Source organism: Acomys minous, assembly GCF_964271855.1.
Source record: "Acomys minous genome assembly, chromosome: 2".
In the NCBI taxonomy this organism is placed as follows: Eukaryota; Metazoa; Chordata; class Mammalia; order Rodentia; family Muridae; genus Acomys; species Acomys minous.
In genome coordinates this window covers 114,844,079-114,861,649 of record NC_140484.1, presented here as the reverse complement: position 1 = coordinate 114,861,649, position 17,571 = coordinate 114,844,079, and the positions used below count along the sequence as shown (strand labels likewise).

General features: G+C 49.0%; 1 protein-coding gene across 3 annotated transcripts; it reads left to right on the top strand.

The window, feature by feature from the left end:
• Positions 1-2,077: 2,077 nt before the first annotated feature.
• Positions 2,078-15,602, top strand: RLBP1 (retinaldehyde binding protein 1). Of its 3 annotated transcripts, none has more exons than XM_084766352.1 (10): positions 2,078-2,147; positions 2,691-2,843; positions 4,464-4,579; positions 5,218-5,325; positions 5,517-5,645; positions 7,330-7,534; positions 9,310-9,488; positions 12,825-12,983; positions 14,386-14,496; positions 14,698-15,602. In XM_084766352.1, exons 4-10 carry the CDS (start codon positions 5,314-5,316, stop codon positions 14,854-14,856), a joined length of 954 nt encoding a protein of 317 aa, XP_084622478.1. In that variant the 5' UTR covers positions 2,078-2,147; positions 2,691-2,843; positions 4,464-4,579; positions 5,218-5,313; the 3' UTR covers positions 14,857-15,602. The 3 variants fall into 3 exon arrangements, with proteins under 3 accessions (XP_084622478.1, XP_084622479.1, XP_084622480.1); XM_084766353.1 differs by lacking the exon at positions 2,078-2,147 and adding an exon at positions 2,188-2,205; XM_084766354.1 differs by lacking the exon at positions 2,078-2,147 and having other exon boundaries at positions 2,502-2,843; positions 5,297-5,325.
• The last annotated feature ends 1,969 nt before the right edge of the window (positions 15,603-17,571 follow it).

Below are 17,571 nucleotides of genomic sequence, written 5' to 3'. Positions count from 1 at the left end.
ACACACACACACACACACACACACACTGTTTCAGTGAATATCGTTTAAGAGAGCTGTAACAGTAAAATCTTCAGAGAAGGCCTCTGCAGACCCCACCCCTTCCGGAAGAAGCATCCTGTGGAACTACCCCACCCACTGTGGATCTACACCAGCTCAGTCTCTCCTGCCCGTGAGATGCCACTTTAAACTGACCCTTAAATGGCTCCCTACTTCCACACCAGAGCAGCTTTGCCCTTGGGTTCCTACATTCCTAATGAATGTAGCCTTTTTAACCCTTTCATGCTCATTCTGATATAGATGTAGGTATAGACATAGGCATACATATACACCTACAATACATATACATACATACACAGTGTGTGTGATCTAAGAGTTAATATTGGCAAGTAAGATTGGGTTGAAATTCTTATGATTGTCTGTGGTCAGCTTTTCAAGAAAAATTAAAGTTACTTGGGAAATTGCAGCCAAGAAAGCTGTGAGCTTATGTTTATTCAAATAAATTGTGACACAACATGCCCATCTATTTCTGCTCATGATGAAAGCAAAGTTGAAGTACTTTTACACTGCTAGGCGTGGTGACGCAGGTCTTTAATCCCAGCACTCGGGAGGCAGAGGCAGGCGGATCACTGTGAGTTCGAGGCCAGCCTGGTCTACAAAACAAGTCTAGGACAGCCAGGGCTACACAGAGAAACCCTGTCTCTTAAAAAAAAGAAAGAAAGAAAGAAATATTTTTACACTCATACACTAATGCACTGACCGCCACAAATGCAAGCCCCCCTCCCTCCTCTCTTCAGTCAGCTAGGGCAGGCAGGCCAGAGAGCCCAAGGGTGTCTGCCAATGCAGCAGCATAGGTTTGTGGGCCAATGAGGACAGTGGTGCCATTGTTCTAACAAGAGGAGCTGGAGGTAAACAGGACCTTAGGAATGGGCAGGGAGGGCAGGAGAAGGGCTGTGAGCAGAAAACTGTGCCACAGGGAGCTCTTCTTCCCTAGAAAGGCCTCACGCCTGCTGGTGTCCTGAGGTGCTCTAGGCCAGCAGTTCTCAAACTTCCTAAAACTATGACCCTTTCATAGAGTTATAGTTGCAGTGACACCCCTCCCAACCATAAAATTATTGTCATTGCTACTTCATAGCTGTAATTATGTTGTTGTTATGAATCATAATGTAAACATTTGGTATGTCGGGTATCTGATACACAATCACCAAAGGCGTCACGACCCACAGGTTGAGAACCACTGCCCCAGGCAGCCCTCTCTGACAGGCTATGTCATGGGCTTTACAGTGCTCTTGGTACCCAGGGATGCTTTGTGATGAAGCCCTTTGATTGGTCCTTACAGAGCCTCTTGGCAGCTTTGGGGGCAGCCAGGTCTCTTATTCTTATCATCTTCCGGAAGCCTCGCTGCCAGTGCAGTTCCTTGGTCACAGCAAAATGCCACAGCCTAGGTGACTTAGCCACAGAAGTTTATTCTCTCACCATCCCGGAAGCTGGAGGTGTAAAACCAAGGCGTTATCCTTTGATGCCACCTCCTGAGCTTGTAGGTAGCTGTCTTTTTTTCATGGTCTACACATGGCCTTTCTTGTGTAAGCCCCAGACTGTGTTGAGATCAAAACCCTTCTGTGGCTAGATTCCAGAGAATGTCCTGAGCACAAGAGCTTGACCCTGACCCGAGCACCTCAAGGAGAGAGAACCAGGACCAAAGGCAACTATTTGGGCTCAGACTGAAAATAGGTTTAATTACAAATAACTGTCTTGTGGTGAAAGTATGGAGCTCTGACTTTGGAGTCCCCCTGCAGAGACTGATCTAAAGAACTTGCATTTCTCATACCCCAGGGAAATGCCAAGGCAGAGGCTGGTTCCCTCCTGAGCAGCTGCTCAGGGGTTCCGGCTGCACTGAGGTTGGATGTGGTGTTTCATTTACCTAGGTGCCCACTGGTTCTGCACTGGGCACCACGGCCGGCTCCCCAGAACACTTGCCAGGGATCAGGCAGCTAAGCACTTGAAGTGGATGCTGTGTGGTCCGTCTCAGATCTTCCCCCACAGCCCCAGCCGGGTTCTCTAGTCAGCCCACTTCGCAGAGGAGACTGAGTCATGGCGTGGTGAGGTGACCCCGCGGCAAGAAAGGTGCTGGAGCAAGGACTGGAAACCAGGCAAGAGAGACCTGCTGTGGTAGCACACACCTGCTTGCCTTGCCTTTGAGAAGCAGAGGTTGGAGATCAGGAGTTCAAAAGTGACTTGGGCTGCATAAAACCAAAGGATGTGTGTGTGTGTGTGTGTGTGTGTGTGTGTGTGTGTGTGTGTGTGTGTGTGTGTGTGTGTGGTGGGGGGCCTGAGGGTGTGTCTGACATTTGTCAGTGTGGTTTGGGGCCAGCCTGGGATACCTGCTCAGGCTTGCCAGTTCCATTTCCCTCTGCACGTGGGACCACCATGGACCATCCGCCTGGATTGCATTGATGACCGCATTTACAATTTCTCTTCAATTCCCTATACATCCGACCCTTTGTGGGAGAGAGTACTCTCCCAGGCTCCCTGCCTCCCAGTTTGAGAGGCGAGAGAGGGCAGGGAAATGAGATGGGGCTGGCCCAGATCCCAGTGAAGCAGCTTCCACATGGCTGAACAGAGCTCCAAGCAGGAGCTCACAAAGCAGGGCTTTGATGGGCTCCTGCAGGCTGGGCCTCTCCCCTCTCCCTCAGAGTGCTTCGCTTGGGAAACGGTGGGCCTGAGAAGTTCCTTGTGACACAGTAATCCAAGCTCGCTGACCTGACCACACCTCCAAAGGAGGCAGCCTCCAGAGCCCAGGAACAATTCCCACAGGCACCCCGGTAGCCTCAAGGAAGAGCTGTCAGGTAAGTCAGCAATAGGGCCTGGCTGGGTCGGGGAGCATAAGAATGTGTGTCTGGGAATGGGTGAGTGGTCAGGGTTGCTTAGATTGCTTGTAAAGCCGTATGCCACTGTGCAGGGCGAGCCAGACCGAGCTCAGGCAGACACAGCACATACCTAATTCAATTAGAACTGCGGATGATCAAGCATTTTTTTTTATATGTCCTAATACTGGCAAACAACTGTATTTTATTTGCTAATTCTAAATGGCAGCGAACACCAATGTGAGGCTAGGGGGTAACATATTTTCAGTACATACATGCCTATAGCTCATGGATAAGTACTTTTAAAAATAAGAGATAAATTGCTGGGCGGTGGTGGTGTACGCCTTTAATCCCAGCACTCTGAGAGGCAGAGACAGGCACATCTCTGTGAGTTCGAGGCCAGCAGCCTGGTCTACAAAGTGAGTCCAAGACAGTCAAGGTTACACAGAGAAATCCTGTCTCAAACAAACAAACAAACAAACAAACAAATGGACATAAATGCTTCTGTCCTTTAACCTTGTATTTCTAAGATCCAGGACTTGGGCTGGTGATCTGCGCATCTTGCTAGGGCTAGTCACTAATTCCTCTTGCGTTCTTCATAGTCTTGCTTAGCTTTGTTTGCTTGAGACACGGTTTCGCTGTATAGCCCTGGCTTTCCTGGAATGCACTATATAGACCAGGCTAGCCTCAAACTCAGAGATCCCCTGAGTGCTGGGACTAAAGATGTGTATCACTGTAGCCAGCTTCTGCTTTTCGTTTTTTGAGGTAGAGTCTTATGTAGCACAGGATGGCTTTGAACTTACTATGTAGCCAAGGATAGCCTTAACTTCTGCTCCTCTTGCCTCTATCTCCCAAGTGCCGGGAACATAGGTGTGTGCCACTGTACTTGCTTCTTGGTCTTTTATGCCTACATATTTGCATGTCTGCCTGCTATCCAGAGATGGCTTGTACTTGGTTCTTGTGGGTGGATTCCAGGCCCCAAAATTCCCTTGTTTTTTTGTGGGGGCCATGGTAGGGGAGGGACAGATTCAAAGGTCAGATAATTCTCTGGGATCCTCAAGTTTCAGTGTACAAACTAGGTTTATTTCAGTGTGATGTTTTTTAAAAAAGGGAAAGGGGACTCTGTTGTAGAGAAACCTTGTGGTTTCCATGACAATTACTTTTGGCAGACACTATTGTCCTCAAATTGCTCTCAGTCTCAGAAGGATTAGCTAACTAACTGTATGCCTATGGTCACACAGGTGGTAAAAGCCAAATTCGAATCCAGAGCTCTCCAAACTCCAAAGTTTCTGTCACTGGCTCCCCCAGGGAGTTTGCAGACAGGACTTGGCTCAAGGCATCAAACGGACTCTGTGTCAGGTAGACACAGGTTCAAGCCCCAAGTACTCATCAACTATGAGTAGGTGACTTGAGCTGACCAATGGAACCTGGTCCCACGTAGAAACAGAATGATTAAAGCTCTTGCAGTCACTGGGGACATTTAGGCCCCGGAGGAGAAAATCTGGAAATGTATGGGCCAAGACTGAAATCTGTTCTGGTGGCCCAGAGTCACTTGCATGTGTACGGTTGAATTACATCTCATAACCCCTCCATCTCAACAAGGTCAAGATTCAGGTGAAATCACACAACTTGCGAGCGTGAGAGGTAGGATTGGAACCCAGGTCCCACATCCTGTTGCCCCAAGCTGCTTCCTGGAGCCTATAGGAGTCACAGCTCAGGTATGTATCCTCAGCAATGGGTTCTTTGGGCTATATTACCTCAGACAAGTCATTCTCTCTCCCGGCCCTGTTTTCCCCTTAGATAAAATGGGAATGGTGCTGCCGTGACTGACTCCACAGTAGTAAATGTCAAAGTCCTTAGTGTGTCACGTAGCTCTGAACGCACCCCTAGGACTGATTGTGTAACTGCTCACCATGGCTCCTAAGAATGAGTGCACTGGGGGGATGGGAGGGAGCACAGCCATCTACTAGGTCCTGAGGTTTCTTGGGGTGCACATCTGCACTCGGGAAGGAAGCTGCAGAGAGGAAAAGGGATCGCCTTACACCCTGGTGATCTGATGCTGTAGCTGAGAATGGGCCCAGTTCTGCTTTGCTCCTGGCTAGTCGCAGCTGAAGAGTAGGGGTTTTGTTAGAGTAGCATTAGTGCTCCCCAAGTGTAGCCCAGGAGCCATGTCCTTCAGCGCCAGGTGGGGAGAGGTGGGGGGCGGGGAAGAGCGCTAGCTTTCACCCACTAGTTAGAAGCATAGAGACCAGGATCTGTCTTTCTGACCAGTCGGCTAGGTGTTGGGAGGGACTGAGATGCTTGATAGCCACTGTTCTGAGACAGACACAAAATGGTTTCTCTATTATCACTGCAGTCCCGGCTTCCTTGGCTGCTGGGGACAGGCTACCTGAAGAGGCCAGAGCAGAGCAAACAGGTTCTTTCTTTCCCCTCAGTGTCTTCGAGAAGCAACATGTCAGAGGGGGTGAGTAACGAGCCCTTTCCTTGTCCTCTTTCTCCCTACACCTTGACAATTTCTTTGGGGCCCTGACCCACCAAAGGGAGGAGGCTTTAGCACAGACCTCGGCCAAAGGCACTGTGCAAGCTCTCAGCAGGCCCATTTGCCAGTGGCTGGGCAGAGCTGACCCACTCTGTCCTTGCTTCCTTCCTGCTCAGGTGGGCACATTCCGAATGGTCTCTGAAGAGGAGCAGGAGCTCCGGGCACAGCTGGAGCAGCTCACAACCAAGGACCATGGCCCTGTCTTTGGCCCATGCAGCCAGCTGCCCCGTCACACTTTGCAGAAGGTGAGGTGCCAGAGTGGAAGGGAGTGGATGTACTGGCTGGGGCAAGCCAAGAAGCAACACTGTAGGCGTGGGACGGACATGACACACTTCTCTCTCCTTTAGAAAAGGTCCGTCCACACTCTAGATAATCCTGGATTGGAGAGACTAGCCTGTTCTAGAGATGGTCAGGGAACTAGATACGGACTGAGTTAAACAGTTCTCAGACCACCCTAGTCCCAGACGCCAGCCTGGAGCCTATGGGGCAGGGGCCATCTTAGACTCAGATAGAAAGAACACTGCTTCAGAAGTGGCTCTGTAAACAAGGGTACATTGTCACCAATGGAAAAGCAGGAGGCTCAAGTTCTAGGACCACACATGTTTGACTAGCTGTGTGGCCTTGAGCAAGCATCTTTTCCTCTCTGCATCTCTCTGGGTCTGGCCTCCTTCTGTGCCTATGAACTATGGTAGTCGGACCAGCTCTAAAGTGCATGAGAATCTGTATTCCACCCCTGCCATCACATAAAACTGGGCAGGGTAGCACATGCTTGTAATCTCAGGATATAGGAGATGCAGGCAGGATCAGAAGTTCCAGGTAAACTTTGGCTGTTATATCAAATTTGAAGTCAGCCCGGGCTAGAGAGCCTGTCTCAAAAGCTAACCAAAGGGAAAAAACAAGGGCTTGGTGAGCTGGCTCACTGGCTAAAAGGCATCTTCCATGAAGCCTGACAAAATGAGTTTGATCTCAAGGACCCACACAGTAAAATGATATAACCAACTCCCATTGGTGGTCCTCTGGCTTCGACAGGAACATTGTGGCACACACTCCCCTAAGTGCGTGCTCCCCAAAACACACACACACACACACACACACACACACACACACACACACACGTAAGTGCAAAGGTAGCTAAAAACACAAAACAACCAAATCCCCACACTGAGGTGTAGCAAAGATTAAAAACACAGTGTCTGGATAGAGAGATGGCTCCGTGGTTAAGAGCTCTCGTTGCTCTTGGGTTGGACCCCTATGTGATGCCTCACAACTATTCATGACTCAGCTGGGCATGGCGGCGCACACCTTTAATCCCAGCACTCGGGAGGCAGAGGCAGGTGGATCTCTGTGAGCTCGAGGCCAGCCTGGTCTACAAAGAGAGTTCCAGGATAGCCAAGGCTACACAGAGAAACCCTGTCTTGAAAAACTAAAAACCAACAAAACAAAACCACCCAAAACAAACAAAAAAACACTATTCATAACTCCAATTCCAGGGGACCTGATGCCTTTTTCTGACCTTCCCAGGCACCAAGCACACAGGAGCACAGACACAGATGTAGGCAAAACCCTCACACACACACAGTGGATACATTCAATAAACTAAAAAACACACCGTGTATTTAGAGGACTTAGCAGGATGTTTGGTAAGAGCACACTACACATGGGCACGTGTTGGATATTGTTGTCAACATCTTGCAAACCAACTCAGGCTGAGCAGCTTGACCCTCTCCAATTGCAAAACGTATGAGAGAGCAGCATGCCACCCTTTGACCCTTGACCCTTGAGGGCAGAACTGCACAGCAGTCAGGCCCCAACTGCAACGCCCTGGGCAATCTAAGCTAACAGGCTAGCTTAGATTTGAGCCTTTTCAAACAGGCCCAGTTCCTTACCAGTGCCTGCTGGTAACTTCTGTCCCACTCCTCCCTGCTCCAGGCCAAGGATGAGCTGAACGAAAATGAGGAGACCCGGGAGGAGGCGGTGAGGGAGCTACAGGAACTGGTGCAGGCACAGGCCGCTTCTGGGGAGGAGTTGGCCCTGGCGGTGGCTGAGAAGGTGCAGGCAAAAGACAGCGCCTTCCTCCTGCGCTTCATCCGCGCCCGCAAGTTTGACGTGGGCCGTGCTTATGAGCTGCTCAAAGGTAAAGGCATTAGAGGGCTGGCCCTGGCCCGGGAGGGAGGAGCGTGTTGATGAGGGTGTGTACCCTCTCTCCACACTTAGAAATCTCCCTTATGCCATGAGGTAGTCACTGTCTCCATGTCCTGTGTGTGTGTGTGTGTGTGTGTGTGTGTGTATTGAGGAACCCTCAAAATCGCTTGGGCTCTGTTAGTTCCTGGATAGATTGACAAAATCAGTTGGTCAAGACCAGATTCCTAGTAGAATCTCTTCTCTGTCAGTCTTAGGACCCAGGAAGTAGACTCCTGGTAGCACATATAGCTGACAAAGGAAGGTCTTTCTTTCTTTCTTTCTTTCTTTCTTTCTTTCTTTCTTTTTTTAAGATTTATTTATTTATTATTATGTATACAGTGCCCTGCCTGCATATACACCTGTAGGCCAGAAGAGGGCATCAGATCACATTACGGATGGTTGTGAACCACCATGTGGTTGCTGGGGATTAAACTCAGGACCTTTGGAAGAGCAGGCGGCACTCTTAACCACTGAGCCATTTCTTTTGTAGCCCCCCCCTTCTCCTCCTCCCCTCAGAACCACTTTGGGCTCTGGAATGTTACAGGTGGAGGAGCTGCATCCTCCGTGCATTTACCTGACACTGGAGCTCAACCCAGGTGGAACCAAAGATGGTGCTTGCCTTGGGAGTGGGGAGCTGGGGCGGAAGTGCCATGGCCACACTGGGTGGAGAAAGACAGTTCCTGAGGAGATCAAGTGTTTGGCTTCTGTAGGAGGATGGGTGAAGCAGGCAGTCTGCAGCCTGCCGGCTTTCCTTTTTACTTTTCTCCTCTTTACCCAAATGTCAATTCAGTGGCCACCACTGTTTTAGGTCAAGGCACTCAAGCGGTCCTGATGTTGTGGAACTTAAAGTCTGTTGGTGGATGTAAACAGAGTACGTAGGTAGAGTTTGGGTGACAAGGCGGAAGGAGAGAAGTGAGCAGCTGGGAAATAGGATTGAAGCTGCCTGTGTGCAACAGGACACCCAACTCTCTGTGCCCCACATTTTCTCTCCACAAGATAAGATTGGCCTGTCTCCCCCACAACTGTTGTGGCAATTGTACGTGGAAAGACTCCCACTGCAAAGGAACATCTGAAAATAAAACCCCAAGGAAATTAGACATCGGAGTAACTGGGAAAAGGAAACGCAAGGCAAAGGTGTGGTGAAAGGTGTTCTAGAACAGCAGAGAAGTTACTGGCAGTTCCTTGGCAGGTGCTCCCTAAACCCCTTCTCTGGGCTACGTTGGGGGCACAGATGGCCACATGAAGGCAAGGACCTGTTCAGGGTAGGTAAGTATGGCGCTTGTGAGTGACATAGGCATTGCGAGAATTAGGAAGGGCCTCGTAGGAAGGGCCGCGTGTCTAGCTGGGGCCTTGAGTTTATCTTCGCAGGCTTCTCCTCAGCACTGCCCACCCGCCCACTCAGCTGACCCTGTGCCCAGTTGACAGCCTGTGCCTTGTCCCTGAGGGAAAGAATATAACATGTATGTTTACCTTCCTATTCAGGACTGTACCTCATGCCTGCACAGATCACAACGTTCATATTGGGAGCCACGTGCAATTGCCACAACAGTTGGGGGGGACAGGCCAATCTTATCTCGTGGAGAGAAGATGCGGGGCACAGAGGGTTGGATGTCCTGTTGCACACGGGCAGCAAGATGGCCTCTGATTCTCACTATGTGCCACCGAAGAAGGTGGGTGAGTGAGGCTGGAATGGCTCCCGAGGGGGCTCCTTGACTCTCCCTCTTCCAGGCTATGTGAACTTCCGGCTGCAGTACCCTGAACTCTTCGATAGCCTGTCCATGGAGGCTGTGCGCTGCACCATCGAGGCAGGCTACCCTGGTGTCCTTTCCAGTCGGGACAAGTATGGCCGAGTGGTTATGGTCTTCAACATTGAGAACTGGCACTGTGAAGAAGTCACCTTTGACGAGGTCAGCAGGGCTCTCTCTCCCAACCCTTGCCTCTATTGCTGGAGTCCTGAGGAGGCGAGGTTTGTGCAGGGAGGAAGGCAGGCAGTCACCTGCCACAGGGCATCTTCCAAGCAGGGACAGAATTCCTAGGATACTCCGGGGCATCTGGAAAGTCTAGCAGCTTTGCAAGTAGAGTCCACTGGACTGGTTGTCCCTAGCAGTGTCGCTTGGAGGTAACAGCTGTGGGCTATGAGCTCAAGGAAACCTTGCCAAATACTGAAAGCTGAGAGCAATAGAGAGAATGGGGACCAGAGGAGGGTGGGCTGGAAGATTCTGGAAAGTACAGGTTCTGTCCTACTTAACCATATGCTTGCTGTGTGCTTTTTTTGTTTGTTTGTTTGTTTACTTTGTTTTGTTTTGTTGTTTTTGAGACAGGGTTTCTCTGTGTAGCCTTGGTTGTCTTGGACTTGCTCTATAGACCAGGCTGGCCTTGAACTCACAGAGATCCAGAGACAGAGTGTCTCTGCCTCCTGAGTGCTGGGATTAAAGGCATGCACCACCATACATGGGTCCTTTCTTCCTTCCTTCCTTCTTTCCTTCTTTTCTTTCTTTCTTTTCTTTTCTTTTCTTTTTTTTTTCTCGAGACAGAGATTCTTTGTGTTAGCCTTGGCTCTCCTGGACTTACTTTGTAGACCAGGCTGGCCTTGAACACACAGCGATCTGCCTGCCTCTGCCTTCCAAGTGCTGGGATTAAAGGCGTGCGCCACCACACCTGTCCTCTTTCTTATTTGTTTTGCTTTGAAACAGGGTCTTGGGTATCCCAGGGTGGTCTTGAATTCACTGTGTTATAAGGATGGCCTTTGAATTTCTGATCCTCTTGTCATGCAAGGGTTACAGGCATGTGCCACGGTAGCCGGCTCTGTGCAGTGTTGGGGAATCAAACCCAGGATTACACTTATGCTAGACAAACATATTAAGTGGGCTCCATCTCGGCCTTCACCTGTGTTTCTAAGTATACCATTATCTGTAAGTAAAGGAGACTGTTCTCTTCACAGTTTCTACTTTTTGGACCCCAGACTTTAAGAAGAAATTAGTCTACGCTGGCTAACTCACATTAGTTAAATGGTGATGAGTGTATCAGCCCTATCTTATGCCTGATCTTATTAAGGATGCTACTAGACTTTCTAAGTAACCAAGATACTAGCTTTAGAATTAAAGATGTTTTTATCTGTCTGTCCATCCGTCTGTCTGTCTATTTGTTGTTGTTTTTCGAGATAGAGTTTCTCTGTGCAGCCTTGGCTGGCTGTGCTGGACTTGCTTTTGTAGACTAGGCTGGCCTCGAACTCACAGAGACTCGCCTGCCTCTGACTGCCGAAGTGCCCAGCTAAAGCTTTTTTTTTTCAAGACATATTATTTTGGGGAGGAAGGTCAGAGAGATGGTTCAACAGTGACGAGCGCTAGCTGCTCTTGCCGACCTGAATTCTGTTCTTAGTGCCCATGTCAGGTAGTTCACAGCCTCCTGTCACTCCACCTCCAGGGTGCCAACATCTTCCTCATAAATAAATGATAATAAAAATTAAAATGAGCTGTGTAGTGGAGGTGTACACCTTTAATCCCAGTTACAGAGAGAAACCATGTCTCAAAAAAAAAAAACCCAACTAAAATTTTTTTTTAAAAACATTTTTATATATTTGTTTTTTAAAGACAAGTCTCTGTACATGGCCTTGGCTGTCCTGGACCTCACTGTATAGGCCAGGTTGGCCTTGATCTCACAGGAATCCACTTGACTTTGCCTTTGGAGTGCTGGGATTAAAGGCGCATGCCACCATGACCTATATTATTTTTAAGTGTGTGTGTGTGTGTGTGTGTGTGTGTGTGTGTCCATGAGTGTTAGTTCTTAGGGAGGCCAGAGGCATCAGATCCCTGGAGCTGGAGTTACAGGCAGTTATGAACCAGCCACCTGATGTGGGTGCCAAGAACCAAAGTTGGGTCCTCTGTAAGAACAGCAAGCTTTGCTGGGCATGGCGGCACACACCTTTAATGCCAGCACTTGGGAGGCAGAGGCAGGCGGGATTGCTGTGAGTTTGAGGCCAGCCTGGTCTACAAAGCAAGTCCTGGACAGCCAAGGCTACACAGAGAAACCCTGTCTAAAAAAAAAGAGAGAGAGAGAGAAAGAGAGAAAAGAAAAGAACAGCTAGCTCTTTTGATCATAGAGCTGTCTCTCCTAATGTAAATAGTGTCTTTTTAGAATATGCAAAAGTTGCAAAATTAAAATCATCTATAATTCTGCTACCTATTTTTTTTAACTGTTATATTCTTCCATTTATTTTACACACACACACATTTTTCTTATAACAGTGGGATCATTGTCAATCTTGGTGGCACAGGCCTGTAAACTCATCTACTAGGGAGAGTGAAGCCAGAGGACTGATTACACGGTTAAGGCCTGCCTGGGCCGTAGAGTGAGTTCAAGGCCAGCCTAAGTAACTTAGTAAGACACTGTCTACTGCAAAGTGAAATGAGGCCTGGTGATACTGGTTCATAGTTTGAAGTACCCTGCCTTCGATCCCCAGTACTGAGAAAGAGAAAGGAAGAAGGAAGGAAAGAAGGAAGGAAGGAGAAGGAAGGAAAGGAGAGAAGGATAGTGGAAGAGAGGAAGGGGGCAGGGAGGACCAGGGAAAGGCAGATCACAGGAGGCAGAGTAATGGTGGTCAGATTGTAACTCCAGCACTCGGGAGTTGGTTGGTGGAAGGAGGAACTCTTGTTCAAGGCTAGCTTGGGATAAACAGTATTCAAGGCCAGTCTGAGCTACAAAGTGAGACCCTCTTAACAAACAAACAAACAAACAACAAACAAAAAACAACCAAAAGCTGAAGACGGAGCTTGCCTAACATAACTATTGAGACCAACAAACAAACAAGATCAACAAGGGATCCTTCTGCGCAGTGAAATGCCATGAAGGGCTCCCGGTATCGCTACCCTTTTCCATCACGTTCACCGCTCCACAGTCCTCCATCCACAGCTACCTTTGCTTCCCTCCTCTCTCGCTGGCTGCGCAGGTTGTTTCTAGTGATTTCCAATACTAAAAGGGTGCTGGGGGCAAACTCCATGGTTTCTCCTCATGCCCCTGCCATTCAAGGTTATTTTCTTGGCGTGGGGAAGTCTTAGATGAACACTTTCGGCAAACCCCTACAGCGAGGAATGTGCCAGTTGCCCCTGCACTCAGGACCCTGAGATTTAATCACTTCTGTGTGTTGGAGTTTAAAACCCTGCTCGCTCGCTGGGCTTCAGGCTGATGCTGGGGACCACCAATAGGGCCTTATGACGGAGCCACATACCTAGCCCCTATGCTTCTAGATCTTGCAGGCATATTGCTTCATTTTGGAGAAACTGCTGGAGAATGAGGAAACTCAAATCAACGGCTTCTGTATTGTGGAGAATTTTAAGGGCTTCACCATGCAGCAGGCAGCAGGCCTCCGCCCATCGGATCTCAAGAAGATGGTGGACATGCTCCAGGTGAGATCTTGGAACCTTTCACAGGTGGGGGGGGGCTTCATGATACAGAAAGACACCTAAGGAGTTGACCATCTTGTGTCATTCAGAGCAGGGACAGCCGTCATCTTACCACACACACACATGCATGGCAACGGAGCCTGATTTCACTGACTCCTGTGGGTGCATGTACACCTGCAGGCCAGAAGAGGGCACCAGATCACATTATAGATGGTTGTGAGCCACCATGTGGTTGCTGGGAATTGAACTCAGGACCTCTGGAAAAGCAGTGAGTGCCCTTAACCTCCGAGTCATCTCTCCAGCCCGATTTCACTGACTCCTTGAGAGGGTTCCCTCCCACATCTTCTGCTTCGTCTTATAAATCTGGAAACTGATAATCAGAGAGTAACCGACTTTACGAGGTTACACACAGATAAAGTGGCAGAGGCTGGATTTAACTATAGATGAGTTATCCTGAAACCACAGACTGGCCATGTGTATCCTACTGCCTCTTTTTTGCTTGTGAATTTATCCTGAGGACGGGATCTCACCAGCCCTCTCCTGATAACCCTTCCTTCATATACTGATACCCACCAGTCTCTTCTTGGAGCTACCTTGTATTCGGCCAGTGTGTTTTTGGGAAAGAAGCAGTGGGAGACGGTGGGCGTGGCAGTTGCTGAAGGACAAGGAGGCGTGGCCATGATGTCCTTATAGTCTGTAATGGTTTGCAGTCCACCCAGCGGACAGGCAGGTTGAAACAACTCAAGCCCAGTTGGTAGCATGCTTCCCTGGCTTGCACAAAGCTCTGAGCTTGATTCCCAGCACTGGCCATTGTGGCACACGTCTGTAATCCTAGCACTCAGGAGGAAGAGTCAGGAGGATTCTAAGTTCAGGGTCATAACGCAATTCTGTCATAAGGCCAGCTTTGAATAATACACATGAGACCCTGTCTCAATAAACAAACAACAAATCCCACCACTACCACCACCAAACACACACACACACACACACACACACACACACACACATCAAGCACAGAGTCACCATATAACCAAGGAAGGGTGCCATTTCATCCTTTAAAAAAAAAAAAATCTGGGATTTCACTTTTGTTTTTGCATCGCGGGACAGCTTTAGGATGTGTAACTTGCAATTTCCTCTTTACACCTTTGGATCTTTGGTTCCAAAGTGAAGCTTAAGTTCTCTGGCGGCTGGGCCTGGGATGGGCTATCCTGGGCAACATGTGGTACAGGACAAGTCAGTCCTCACTCCAAGGGGAGAAGGTGTGTGTGTGTGTGTGTGTGTGTGTGTGTGTGTGTGTGTGTGCGCGCGCGCGCACACGCGCGCGCATTGGTAAGTAGGAGCCCCTGAGACCGCTGGGGCAATGGAGTGAGGGCTTCTCTCTCTGTCCCTCTGTCCGTCACTGCAGGATTCCTTCCCAGCCAGGTTCAAAGCTATCCACTTCATCCACCAGCCTTGGTACTTCACCACTACCTATAACGTGGTTAAGCCCTTCCTGAAGAACAAGTTGCTACAGAGGGTGAGTATGTGGCTGCCTTCTGAGCCTTCCTCACAAGCTGAGTGGACAAGCCCCTGACAGCCACACATGGAGGGCTGTAGAGGAAGACACCACCAAGCAAAGACAGCATGCAGTGGCAACGTCCCCCGCCCAACCCCCAACCCCACCCCTCACCTCCCACCCCCGTGCTTCCGCTCAGTTGCCCTGCTCACTTTCCCACAGGTCTTTGTTCACGGAGATGACCTCGATGGCTTCTTCCAGGAGATTGATGAGGACATCTTGCCTGCTGACTTTGGGGGTACACTGCCCAAGTACGACGGCAAGGTTGTTGCAGAGCAGCTCTTTGGTCCTCGTGTCCAAGTTGAGAACACGGCCTTGTGAGGAGATGCCCCGCAGTATGATCTGCCAGTAGCATCCTGGCTCTTCCTCGGCTTTCCTGAACCCAAGACTGGGAACAGGAAGGCCTGAAGTGGCTGGTGTCCCAGACTTCCCTAGGTTTAGGAACGCTCTAGTGTCACCTCAACCTAAACTGACTGTAGAGGGTAGGGAGGCAAGAGAACGCCTTTAAACAGGAGACCTGTGGGGCACTTAATATTCTCACTCGCCTCACCTGTGCCCCACCTGTGGGGCAGTGACTTTGAGAGAAGTGGGATTTCAAAGGCTAATTAGGCTTCCCCATGATCTCCTTTGTAATCGACTTGATACTTAGGGTGCATAAAACTGCGATAAAAGCCTGCTCCCAAATCAGTAAAAAGAAGAAACGGGGGAGGGGGGCCAGCGTGGGGAGGGGGGAGCTTGAAGCTCTAATGGTTTGAGCAGCTGTAGGCAGATAAGGAAGGGGTTTCCCACCCAGGATTTCAGGGAGGGAGCAGCCGCCTTGGAATCAGTTGCACTTGGGGATGACCTGCTCTGATGGGTGCCCTAGTAGCTAAGAGCTCTGGACTCTTTCCAGGGTGGAAGTCATGTTTCTCCCTCTCCATCCATCTTAGGTGTGGTCCTTGGGGGTGGGGTCCTGTTTACTTAATGGTCCTTGACTTGTCGGATGGTTTTACTTAAATGCATATTTGATATCTTCTCAGAGCTCAGTCCTCCTTAAACAAATAAAGCCTTTCTGTGTCTTGTGTCAATCTCTTTGGTGATGAACTCATTTAGCGTTTCTATTCAGTGGTGAAACATTGACCGATAGCAACATGGAGAGGAAAGGGTTTATTTCATCTTAACAGTTGTGTAGTCCATCACTCAGGGAAGTCAAGGTAGGAACTCAAGGCAGGAACTGCTGTGAAGGGCAGAGAGGTGTGCTGCTCACTGGCTTGCTCCCTGTGAGTTGCTCAGCCTGCTTTCTTTCTTTCTTTCTTTTCTGTTTTTTTTGGTTTTTCGAGACAGGGTTTCTCTGTGTAGCCTTGGCTGTCCTAGATTCACTGTGTAGACCAGGCTGGCCTCGAACTCACAGCGATCCGCCTGCCTCTGCCTCCCGAGTGCTGGGATTAAAGGCGTGCGCCACCACACCCGGCTCAGCCTGCTTTCTTATAGCACCTGGGACCACCAGCCAAATGTGGCACCGCCCACAGAGAGCTGGGCCCTCCCACATCAATCATCAATCAAGAAAATGGCCCCACAACTCAATCTGGTGGCGTATTATTTTTTTCAGTTGAGGTTTCCTCTTCTGAAAGGACTCTAGTTTGTGTCAAGTTGACATAAAACAATTTGACACAGCTTACATTTCCCAAATCTACATATTCTGACAAAAAATTTTTTTTCTCCTGTGGGGCTGGCTTCCACAAGTGCATGGAGATTTTTGAGTGCTTATTTTTGTAAGTGAGACTTCCTGTTGGAGCCTCTGCTTGATGGGCTTGTGATTTCCTCTTAGGCTGGCATGGCCTCATTTCGGGCTCCTTAGGTATTGGTCGCTACTTCTCCCGTGATGCTCTCTTGCTTTCCCAGCTAGTAGCCGACTGATTCCTGTTGTCTGGCCAGTAGTGGTGGCTGGAGGTGAGGGCTGACTGGCCTGGCTGACTCCCTCAGAACCACCAAGATAAGATGCATTAGCTGTTGCCTGCGAGGGTCACCGCACGGTTATGGAGTACCATTGGTGCTGTACACCTATTTCTGAATTCTGAGGTCAGTCCAATCCCATCTGCTTTCACACATTTGAGAATTTCTCTGACCCTCCTGAGTTCTCTTTCTCACATTCCAGGAGATTGTATAAATATATGCATAAATGAATACACACCCATAGGAATGCATATCTTTTCTGGTCTCCCCCCCCCCATAATGGTCCCATTCTAGCCCAAGTTGGTCTTTTACTTGTGGCAATCCTCCTGTCTTAGCTCCTTGAGTGTTGAGATTATAGAATGTATTTCTACATGAATTGACTAAAAATTTCTTTTTCCTTTTGAAGTGTGTGTGTGTGTGTGTGTGTGTGTGTGTGTGTGTGTGTGTGTGTGTGTGTGCGGTGCCTGTGAAGGTTAGAGGAAAACTTGTAGGAGTCAGTTCTCTCCTGGGGATTGAACTCAGATTGTCAAATCCTGTGAGAAACATCTTTACCTTACTACCCTGCTCGCCAAACCTGCCCTGATTTCCTACAGCTTGCTTTTTTTTTTTGGTTTGTTTTTTATTTTTGTTTTTTTGAGACAGGGTTTCTCTGTGTAGCCTTGGCTGCCCTGGAGTTCACTCTGTAGACCACACTGGCCTTGAACTCATGAAGCTCTGCCTGCCTCTGCCTGCTGAGTATTGGGATTAAAGGCATGTGCCACCACCACCACCTGGCTCTTACATCATCTTTCTATCCTAAGGTTTGCAGTTCTATCCTAAGGTGTGCATTCACAGTCAACATGCCGTGGACCTCAATGGTCTTTAAACAGACTTATGAGCTGAAGGAAGAATCATAGTAAATTGCTGTTACTGTGGCCAGAAGGGTAGAAGGCTGGCTAGTGAAGACTTCCCCCAAATTTCTTTATGTATGTTTTAAAAGCTGAAGCTCTTTTTTTTTTCAAACCAAACCTTACAAGGAATATTGGCATGGAATCCTAGCACTGAGGGTTTTCTTCAGACTCTCTGGGGCTAACGGCATTTCAAGGATGAGAACAATGCAAGCAT